Source organism: Crocuta crocuta, unplaced genomic scaffold (assembly GCF_008692635.1).
Source record: "Crocuta crocuta isolate KB4526 unplaced genomic scaffold, BGI_CrCroc_1.0 scaffold31, whole genome shotgun sequence".
NCBI classification, from domain to species: Eukaryota; Metazoa; Chordata; class Mammalia; order Carnivora; family Hyaenidae; genus Crocuta; species Crocuta crocuta.
In genome coordinates, this window is record NW_027528362.1 from 14807391 (window position 1) to 14818429 (window position 11039).

Below are 11039 nucleotides of genomic sequence, written 5' to 3' on the forward strand. Positions count from 1 at the left end.
AAGAGAGAGAGAGAGAGAGAGACAGAATGAACAGGAGGGTCAGAGAGGGAGGGAGACACAGAATCTGAAACAGGCTCCAGGCTCTGAGCTAGCTGTCAACACAGAGCCTGATGTGGGGCTTGAACCCACAAATCGTGACATCATGACCTGAGCTGAAATTGGACACTTAGCCAACTGAGCCATGGAGTCACCCCTTTACTTTAGATTTTTTAAGCAGTGTTTTATATTTTTTTTCCTATAAGACTTTGCACATATAAATTAACTCCCAATAAGTTGATATTATTCATGCTATTTTAAACAATATTTAAAATTTTTTCCAATAGTTATTATTACATAGAAACATTGTTTTAAGGTTTATTTATTTATTTTGAGAGAGACAGAGACCGCACAAGTTGAGGGAGGGCAGCTAGAGAGGGAGAGAGAGAATCCCAAGCACAGAGCCCAATGTGGGCCTTGATCCCATGAAACCATGAGGTCATGACCTGAGCTGAAATCAAGAGTCAACACTTAACTGACTGAGCCACCCAGGCACCCCTAGAAACACTGATTTTATTGCACAGATCTTATATCTAGAGAATCTGCTAAATGTACCGGTTCTAATAGATTCCTGTGATGTGATGTTCCACATGTGCAATCATATCTAGGAATAAAGACAGTGTAAGTTCTTCCTATTCAATATTTATTCTTCATAATTTCTTTTTCTTACCTTATTGCATTGGTTAGAACCTTCTGACTAATGTTGAATAGAATGGGGTTTTCTCCCAGCTATTCTGAAAGTTTCAAAATACAGTGAAGCCGAGCAAATAGCATACACACCCATGTCTAAACAATTTTTATCATTTTGCCGTATTTGCCCCTCACTCCTTTATCTCTCTTCCTCCTGCCCCTCCTCTGCCATCTGAAAGACACACACACACACGTTTTTCTTCCTGAACATTTCAAAAGGAAAGTATTGGCATCATAATGCTTAGTTATGTTTATCAGCTTAGATAGTTTATCACCATGCCTCCTCTGAGAAAAAAGATAACCCCCTACACTATCATAATACCCTTGTCACACCAGCAAAATAACAATGTCTTCTCTATCTAATATTTGGAACATATATTATTTTCTGCCGCTGTGCCCCAAACTGCCTTTATAGCTTTTTTAAAGAAAATAGTTTTATTGAGATTACAATTCATGTGCCATCAATTCATCCATTTAAAATGTACAAGACAATGGCTTTTGGTATATTATTAATTTCTAAAATTGTGGCAAAATATACATCATAAAATTTGCCATCTTACCTTTTTTAAGTGTACAATTCAATGTTATTAATTAAACTCACAATGTTGTGCAACCATCACCACTATCTATTTCAAAACTTTTGCATGACCCAAAACAGGAACTCTTTAACTATTAGATAGTAAGTCCCCAGTGTTCTCCTACCTTCAGACACCGGTAATCACTAATCTACCTTTTATCTTTATTAATTTTCCTATTCTACATATTTCATGTAAGTAGAATCATACAATAGTTGTCCTTTTGTGTCTTATTTCACTTACCATAGTAATTTCAAGGTTCATCTACATAGTAGTATGTGTCAGAATTTCATTCCTTTATATGGCCGAATAATATTCCATTTTATGTATGTATGTATGTATGTATGTATCTATCTATCTCTCTATCCACCACATTTTATTTATGCATTCATCTGTTGATGGACACCTACATTGTTTCCACCTTTTGACTCTTGTGAACAATACTGCAATGAACATTGACATAGAAGTATCTAACAGATATCTGCGCACGCGTGTGTGTGTGTGTGTGTATGTGTGTGTAGTTCTATTAATGTGATGTGTTACATTGATTGATTTTCTTACATTGAAAAAATGTTGCATCTCTGGAATAAACCCCACTTGGTCATGGTGTATAATTTGAGGAAAGATATGAGTATAAATCCGAGAAGCTCAATTAACTCAAAGCAGGGTAAGCTCAAAGAGCCTCACACTGAAACACATGATAATCAAACTCAAAGACAAAGTCAGAAAATCTTGAGAGCTCTGAGATGTGACTCCTCCCTTACAAGGGATCCTCAGTGAGACTAAGAGCCAGTTTCTCATCAGAAGTCATGGAGGCCAGAGGCAGCAGGGCGACATATTTAGAGAGCCGGGAAACCACGGCATACAACCTGCCGATCCAGAATTCTGTATCCAGAAAAACTGTGCTGAAAATCTAAGGGAGAAAGTGGGATATTTTCAGAGAGAGAAAAGCAGAGCGTTTACTTGCGCAGAGCGGTCCTACAGGAGGAGCTGGGGCGCCCCGGGGGGCGGGCTGGAAACACAGAGACACAGCCCGAGGCCCTGGGAAGCAACAGGCCCGCAGCAGGGTGAGCACAGGGGTGAATTGCTGTGTTCTCGGCCTCTAACTTCACCTTTTATTTCCTACCCTATTTTAAAGGCGAATGCACAAGAATAATTATAAATCTACCTATTGAGCAAATGATGCATACTTCTATAAATGCATTAAACTCACCCATCAAAAGTCATAGATTGGCAGAGGGGGCAACAGGCAGGACCCAAGCACCTGCTGTCTCGAAAAGTGCCACTCTCGATCCAAGGACACGTCCACAGTGGAAGTGAAAGAATGGAAAACGACTTCACTGGGGTGGCGACACTGATAGCAGACAAGACAGATTTTAAGTAAAATATTATTACAGGAAACAAAGCACATTATGTGATGATAATAATAATATACTGTCCTTCGTTGTCTCTTGTAACAGCGATAAAAGGGTGAGTTCACAAGAAGAAAAAACAATGATAAATACAGAGATATCCACACGAGGGGCACCTGGCTCAGTCAGAGAAGTGTGCGACTCTGGATCTCGGTGGTGAGTGGGAGCCCCACGTGGGGTGTAGAGATTACTTAAATAAATAAAACTTAAAAAAATACATATACTATATAGTCCCACTGAACATTCGTGCTTCTAAATAAACAAGGCAGGCGCCGACAGACTTGAAGGGAGAAACAGGCAGTTCGACCATAACATGTGGGACGTCCATACCCGACCTCCAGGAATGGGCAGAACACCACGGCAGACCCAACAAGGACACCGGGGTCCTGGGCCAGCCTAGAGACCAGCTGGACCTAACTGACATGCAGAAAACTCAACCCAAACAGCAGAGCACACATTTGTCTCGGGTGCACCTAGACCCTCTCCAGGGTGAGGTCCCTGTAGACTCTGTCTACACCGCGTGGGATGGCCGTGTACTGAGAGTATTAGATGCACCTGGATCTCTCTCCAGGGAGAAGTCCCTGCAGACTCTGTCTACACTGCGTGGGACAGACGTGCACTGAGAGTGTCAGGTGCACCTGGATCCCTCTCCAGGGTGAGGTCCCTGCAGACTCTGTCTACACCGCGTGGGACAGCAGTGCCCTGAGAGTGTCAGGTGCACCTGGATCCTCGTCCAGGGTGAGGCCCCTGCAGACTCTGTCCACACCGTGTGGGACAGACGTGCCCTGAGAGTGTCAGGTGCACCAGGACTCTTGTCCAGGGTGAGGTCCCTGCAGACTCTGTCTACACCACGTGGGACAGACGTGCCCTGAGAGTGTCAGGTACACCTGTATCCCTCTCCAGGGTGAGGCCCCTGCAGACTCTGTCTACACCGCGTGGGACAGTCGTGCCCTGAGAGTGTCAGGTGCACCAGGACTCTTGTCCAGGGTAAGGACCCTGCAGACTCTGTCTACACCGTGTGGGACAGACGTGTCCTGAGAGTGTCAGGTGCAGCTACATCCTTCTCCAGGGTGAGGTCCCTGCAGACTCTGTCTACACTGCGTGGGACAGCCGTGCACTGAGAGTGTCAGGTGCACCTGGATCCTCCTCCAGGGTGAGGCCCCTGCAGACTCTGTCTACACCGCATGGGATAGCAGTGCCCTGAGAGTGTCAGGTGCACCTGCGTCCTTCTCCAGGGTGAGGTCCCTGCAGACTCTGTCTACACCGCGTGAGACAGCAGGATCCAGGTGCACCTAAGACTCTTCCATCCACCACTATCCCACACAGTGCACTCTGGTTCTTGAATAGATAGGAGGTTGAGTGCGACAATATTGGAAGAAGGAAAGAGAGAGGAGTTACTTTCTAGCCCTCAGACCAGAGGACAGTAGTGTGACGGGGGTGGCAGAGGAGATGAAAAAAAGTGGAAGAATTCAAGGGATCTCGAATTGGTGACCTGTTTTCATTACCGAGGACAAGTGAGGCGTGTGACCGCCAGCTGGGTTTCTGGTGTGAGGAACGGGGCGGACACAGTTCACTCCCTGCGCTGGGGGGGGGCTGGACGGAGGGACTGTTTGGTGGAAGGGTCAGGAGTCCAGGATCGTCTGTCTCCGATGGCATCTGCCTCACCGGGAGGCCACGTGCCTGCAGCCTCGCATCGGGGGCCTGTCAGGGTGTCCATGAAGCCAAGGCTCTAAATGGTCTTCCCCAGCGGAGTGTGTGCGGCACACCCACACCGGAGAAGGCCTGGGTGTGCGTGTGTGGAGGTTCCCTCTCGGCCGCCTGGTGACGTCCCGATTTCTGCGCCGGGCCTGGAGTGCCGCTGCCAGAAACGCGTCCCCGAAGCTGCCCTGCGTGGTCCTCCTGCCCCAGCTGCCCATCCCCCTCTTCCTCGTCCTGGCCCCGCGCTCAGGGTTGGGGCTCTTGGGTCTGACCTGGCTCCTCTGCGTCCCCAAGGACCCTCAGCGTCTCCAGTAAAGCTGTGTGGCAAACACTTGCATGCTGGCGGCCGCACCTGCGGTAACTCCTCACGTCTAGGAAATACGCTCTCGCTAAGTGTTGGCAGGAGGCAGGAGCTGCCCCCTCCACCCCCAGGGCAGCCCGCGTCCCCCCCACCAGAACGAAGTGGAGACTGGAGGAAGCCCACCCGTTCTGAGGCCCCCCACGCGATTTTGACTCTAGGACAGCAACTCCACCCGGGCCGTTTCACGCTGCCTGGTGCCCGCGGCGCCCCGGCCAGGCCGCGGGGCAGCCCCACCTCGGCCCCCGCGTGTTGCTTCTGAGCCCAGATCGCATGTGACTCTCTCCTCGTGCCGCAGTCCGCTACCCCGTGCGTCTGTACCATACGGGCACTCGGTGCGTGGGCAGCGAGCGACGCAGGAAGAGAAAACTTTGAAACTGTGGCGTGGCTTCTCATCAAAGAGCTAGGTTTCTACCTACCTATTTCTCGGCTAGAGGAATTTGAGCGTCGAAAGGGTCTGAGATTATCCGAGGCCGTCTGGCTCTTCCTCCCCGCTTCACCGGGGCAGGTGGGCTGCGAGGCCCCTCCCTGGCCTGCAAGGTGAGCGGGCAGGTAGCAGGGAAGTGACTGCAGGCTTTCAGTGGAACATAAAAGCGAGTTTCCCCAAACGGCCATAGGCTCTGGTGCTTTCATGCCCCGTGACGGCATCTGGATTCTATGGAGGAAGGAGACGACACAGGATATTTCCACCTCATGCGGGAGGAGTCCACAGGAAAGAATCTTGTGGACATTTTTTTTTTTTTTAAGTTTTCTATTTATTTTGAGAGAGAGAGCAAGTAGGGGAGGGGCAGAGAGAGAGAATCCCAAGCAGGCTCCGGGCTCAGGGCAGAGTCTGACTCGGGGCTCAAACCCACAAACTGTGAGATCCTGACCTGATCTGGAATCAAGAGTCAGACGCTTAACCGACGGATCCCCCAGGCGCCCCCAATCTCGTCGACTTTCTGAGCCAGGGCAGTGTGAAGTCTCACAGACGAGGCCTCTAGGACTGTGGAGTTAAGTGGGGAAGACCAATGGGTATTTCTCTCACCGCAGAAGTCAGAGAACACTGCAGGGAAAGAGTAAAGGGCAAGCGTCTAAGCAGTACACAGGCTAGGGAGATAATCGGAGTGAATTAGATGCTTCGGTCTAGACTCAGTCTGTGGGGTTCTTGCCAAAGGGCTGGGGCTTCAGCCTGCAAACGAGCGTGCGAGTCTTTTAAGATGTGTTATACGGAAACCAACTTGACAATACACTATTTGTAAACAAACAAACAAACAAAAAAAGATGTGAGTCAATGCTTGGAGCATCGTACCCAGGAGGACTTTGAATATGGCCAGATGTTTTCAAAATAATTCATGACGCAGGACGAGAAGGGTGCCTCGTGTGTGGAGGTGGAGGGGTGGGGGCTGCAGCATCTGTCACCGGGGCTGAGGAGCAGTGACCTCTCCGGAGAGGGCCAGGGATGTACCGTCAAGTTGAGTAAGCACACTGATTTACTTCTATTTTATGATCCACACAATAAGCAGAACAAAGTTTTCTAAAAATACCTGTATATTTTACCAAAAAAGAGAAAATGTCCCTTGTCCATATTGGGAATTCTCCTACATGACTTCCATTAGCCCCTGTCTGCCCCCCTTCTTGGCGGCCCTGGAAGGTGGAAAGCGACGCGGCTGAAGACAGGAGCAGTGTCATCAAGGAGGGAACCAAAGGCAAATTGAACAAACACTCAGCATGACAGTTTTCAAGGGATTAGAAAACATTCTCTCTGTAAAGGACAGCTCAGTGGGGGTAGGGGTGTGGGGCTAGGGTCTGTGTCACGCCCTGAGACTCAACAGGGCAGGATACAAAGAAAAAGGGGGCTCTGGGGAGACGAGGACTTTTCCTGGCAAGGATATCATCATTTTGTTCTCATAAACACCGAAGAGGACCGCTTCCGCGCGGTGCCTGAGGACTCACGGCTGGACGCCAGCTCCCGAGAGGTGCGTATTCAGCGCCCAGACGGAAGCACCGAGTCGGGCTTCCTGACAACACGCGCCCCAGATACAGATGGGTGCTGGGTGGCTGGGCGGCCGCGCAGTCACAGGCTCAGTGCTCATCAAGAAGGTGGCATTTCTGCAGCCCAGTCTAGAGACCTCCAGGCAGGGCAGTGGCCACAAACGTTTGGATCTTCAACAAAAATTTGAGAAATTATGCTAACTTTGAACACAGAAACCGGTGTTCAGCAGGAGGCAAAAAATAAAAACCCCGATCCATTTTTTGCCCTTTTCCCAAGGAAACCAGAGCCTCTCTCACTGCTGTGGGAGCTCTTGTGAGTTCGTTCACAAGCATAGTTCATTCACGACAGTGATTTCTGTACAGACATTACTCAGAAGGTTGGGGGTGGCTGTCCCACGTGAATACTGTTGAATGACCAGAATCTGGAATTCGCCGGGCGTTTAGGGTTCCGTTCCTGCTTCTTCCTGAGCCCCTGCTCTCACCGAGAGGCTGGCTGCCCTGCGCACCGGGGTCCGAGGGCCGCGGTGGGGCCTTTCGGCTGCCGCCTGTGGGCAAATATTCAAATACAGTAAAAACTAGACATAGTGAGCAAGGAAAATGGGGCTAGGACATGCGGCCACTAGAGGGACAACATTGAGGGTGTGGGTTCTGATCCCCCAGGAACCTGCTGAGGGGCCTTGAGCTGTATAAACTGCACCAGCAGAGAAGTAAGACCACTCTGCCGGCAGGAATGGGCGGGACTTTGCCTCGCCCCCACACCCTCCACCCTCCACGTTTCTTTGGTGCCCATTGTGTGCCAATCAGCACAAAGAAGGTGCAGATTTCTGCTGTCTTGAGAAGAAAACAATGCTGAGTAGGTGTGAACAGGGGAAGCGGCATCAGGGGCGTCAGGCAGCGGGTGGGAAGCAGGGCCAGGGTGTGACGGAACACGGCGGCCGCTACAGCGCACAGAGGCCTCTGCTCTGCGCCCCTCGCTGCCCACTGTGATGCAGCCCTGAACTCTGGGCTCCAGCCTGCCCTCTGCTGGGTCTCTCGCCCCCTGGGGCCCTGGCCCGGCTGGTGGTGGCCTCCAGGGAGGACAAGTCTCCAGGACTTGGGGTCCCCCGGGCCTACCCAGCGATGAGGAGACAAGTGGCTGCCTGCTTTTCCTCCTGAGCACCCCAACCCCGAGGCAGGGACTCGGGCTCGGGCCGGGTGTGGGCATGAAGATCGCTGTGCCCGCAGGGACAGGGGGGCACCGGTGCAAAGGGCCCTCAGCACCGTGCGAGCACACACCGCACATGCGCAGATTATGTTCACTGCACAAACCCAGCTGGCTTTTCTCTTCCACAAGTACGCATGCACACGGGCACACACACACTGACCACCTCTTCTCCACGTGCGCACACATCCGGCCTTCTTTCCTCTGAGCGCGCACAATCACACACGCACACACCTCCGCCTCTCTTCCAAGGGCATGAACGCTCGCACGTGCACACTCCAATCCCCTCTCCACGTAAACGCTTGTGCGTACAAAATCTACCCTCCTTCCGCCTGCGTGAACACACACCCACAAATACACCCGTGTGCACATTCACACACCTGGCCTCCTCTCTTCCTGGCCCACATACACCCGGACCCCTCTCCTCCACCCCTGCACACGCCTGGCCCCTCTCCAAGTCTGTGCGCGCACTGGCACGTGCACAGACCCGGCCCTTCCCTAGGTGTGCGCCCACCTCCGACCCCTCTCCGAGAGTGCACGCACACCGGCACGTACACACCGCCAACTCTTCTCCCCGTGCGCGCGCACACCGGCACGTGCACACCTCCGGCTCCTCTCCAGGTGTGCGCACACCGCCGGGCCCTCTCCAAGAGCGCGCGCACCGCGGCGGCTCCGCGCCGGGCTCTCCGTCTCCGTNGAAAATCCGTCTTCTCTGGAGGGTGAACCTTTATAGCCTCGACTTCACGGATCTGGTAACATGGCAAAAGATGTAAGTGCGTCCGCTTCGCGCTGCAGACACGTTTCCCTGCACCCCAGGCGCCCTGCCTTCCCCCCGCGGTTCAGAGCCGCGACGCCCGCGCTGCGGGGCAGTGTCTGTGCGGACCTTCGGGGCAGGTGAAGCAGGTTCAAGGCGGAAGGATGGAGGGGACCCGCCGGGCCCCGAGGACGGCGTGTGTTGCCCCTGCGGGCCCGAGTGACACCGCGGACGTTTTCTTGGTGCTCCCGGTGTGTGAGCGCGCGGCTGGTTACCTGAGGTCAGGTGCGGGGACTGGGGCTGGGCCTGTGTGCCCTGGCCCCCGCCCCGCTTCTGGGTGGCGCCCAGGCGCTTATTAATCCACCTTCAGTCCATAAAGGGCTACGCACTTGCTTTGGCCACTTTTTTTTTTGCTCAGAAAAATGAAGTTTGGTGACTCATGAAATGTGAAAAATTCTACTTTAGCTTTTTCTGGATTTGTCATGAAAGTGTAGAGTACGTTGAATAATTTTTAAGACTTATTCCAGGAAACAGGCTTTTAGGTTCAAAAATAGCGTGTTTTATTGATCCTGTAGTTCTTTGCTGCACTTCCCGAAGCCCAGGCTGCTCGCTGTGCGTGGTCCTGTCAGCATCAGGGAAAGGGGGTGTTTGTTTCTTACCTGCCACGCAGCTGGGAAATACAGTCTAGACACATGTCCCGAAAACGTGCCTCATGTCTGTGGGGCCAGATCCTGGGTGTTAAGCCCTACTGTCAGTTCAGAGGTGTTTGTGCTCCCTGAGAAGCCTAACTGAACGCGAGCCTCGCTCTCAGTGAGCGTCAGGCATGCGCTGTCAGGCCCTCCGCCCTCCAGCGCTGGGTTTCGTTCGGCAGGGTGTGTGAGTGCATACCTGCACCCTGTGTACTGTGGCTGAAGTTCAGATCCCAACCTGGACACGATGTGAGGCTGCGGTCATCGCCTCTGGTTGCATGTGCTGCTGGCCGTGCCCTGTTCTCTGGGATTTACACCCCAGGGGTGCCCAGCGTGGGGGGGGGGTGCCCAGCGCAGGGAAGTAGGTGTCTTGGAGGGAGCCGCTGCTGGGGTGCGGCGCTGGGCTTGTGGGTTCCGGAAACCACGCTTCTCCATTAACCAAATGACTCTTTGTTGGGAGGTCGTCTCAGAGTCCGTGGTGGTCTGGAGATGCAGTCACGACCGCTGCCATCTCCTCTGACGGTCCCTTCCACGGGAGCAGCCTCTGCCGGGTCCTTTGCTGCAGTGGGGGGGTGGGCACCGTGGCGGTCGTGGGGTAGCTTGGGCTGACGGACGGCACCAGGACGTGGAGTGGAGTGCTGTCCCCGTCCTGACAGCTAGGGACGCCAGGTGTGGCTGGAACCCAGGCTCAGCAGGGCTGGTGGGTCGGGCTGGAACGGGGTTGTAGCCCGGGGAAAGGCATTCGGCCTTTTCTCTAGCTACCTTGTATTTCTCGGGTGGGGGTGTGACGTCTGAGTTTGGGAAGGTGACCCTGGCAGCCAGTGTTGGAGGGGAGGCCGTAGTGGCTAATCTCAGCAGGTGGAGCTAAGTGTAAGGTCAAAGCCTGTAGGCACAGGCGGGGACCAAGCCTCTTGGGTTGAAGGGGGTGGGCTGGGGCCCCAGCTTTGCAGAGTCCTGGGGTCTCTGTGGAAGCCTGGAGGGGGCTGGAGTTAGGTCCTGGGTCACCGTGAAGGAGGACAGATTGAGGGGACGGGGAGGGCCCAGCCGGGCGGGCTTTGGCGCGGAGGATGAGGGGCGATGGCGTGGCAGCTTCCCTCCACTGGAGGCCCAGGAGCGCCAGCAGGGTTTGGGGCACCAGCTTGAGCCTGTTGACTTGGGCGGGGGGTGCGCATGGGGCCTAGGGACGGGCAGCAGGCCGGGGACAGTGATGGCCACCCTGACAGGTGAGCCGTGGGCCACGGAGTGGGCATCTGGGCACGCAGCCTGCTGTCGCAGGCCTGCCCCCCAACCTGCGTCTCTGGTGGGAGGGCCTGACGTCGTGTTCCGGAAAGACTTGTGTCTTTTCGCTCATCATGTTGTGTGTCTCCGTTCAGAGTTGACAGGAGCCAGGCCCCTGGGCGCCTGGGTGCCTTGCGCCTGCCTCAGCCCTTGGCACGTGCGTGTGGGCATGAGGCGGAAATGCCACTGTTGAGGGTGGCCTGCTGGCTGGGTTTGTGCGCCAGTCCTGTGCCCGGCAGGAGCACGGTGTGCTGTTCTGCTGTTTTCTTGACACTCGTGGTGGCAGGAGATGGCAGACAAGTTGGGGGGCCGGGGAAATAGAGGGCCCTGGGAATGGGGAGGGCTGGGGGCAGGGAGTCCAGAGGGAGCTGAGG

At 53.7% G+C, this 11039-nt stretch overlaps 1 protein-coding gene and 1 long non-coding RNA gene across 3 annotated transcripts in view; one reads left to right on the forward strand and one right to left on the reverse strand.

Moving 5' to 3' along the window:
• Nucleotides 1-512: 512 nt before the first annotated feature.
• Nucleotides 513-8634, reverse strand: LOC144223227 (uncharacterized). Of its 2 annotated transcripts, XR_013332628.1 has the most exons (6): nt 8459-8634; nt 5642-7288; nt 5189-5424; nt 4684-4782; nt 2515-2655; nt 513-2214 (listed from the first exon to the last, which is right to left on the reverse strand). It is a non-coding gene; the product is annotated as an uncharacterized LOC144223227 (long non-coding RNA). The 2 variants fall into 2 exon arrangements; XR_013332629.1 differs by lacking the exon at nt 4684-4782.
• A 7-nt stretch (nt 8635-8641) lies between these two features.
• TFDP1 (transcription factor Dp-1) overlaps nt 8642-11039 on the forward strand; it is a 36846-nt gene continuing 34448 nt past the window's right edge. Inside the window, exon 1 of the mRNA XM_077754015.1 lies at nt 8642-8713. Within this exon, the coding sequence (XP_077610141.1) occupies nt 8702-8713 (12 nt within the window). The 5' untranslated portion in view covers nt 8642-8701. The remainder of the gene's footprint in view (nt 8714-11039) is intronic.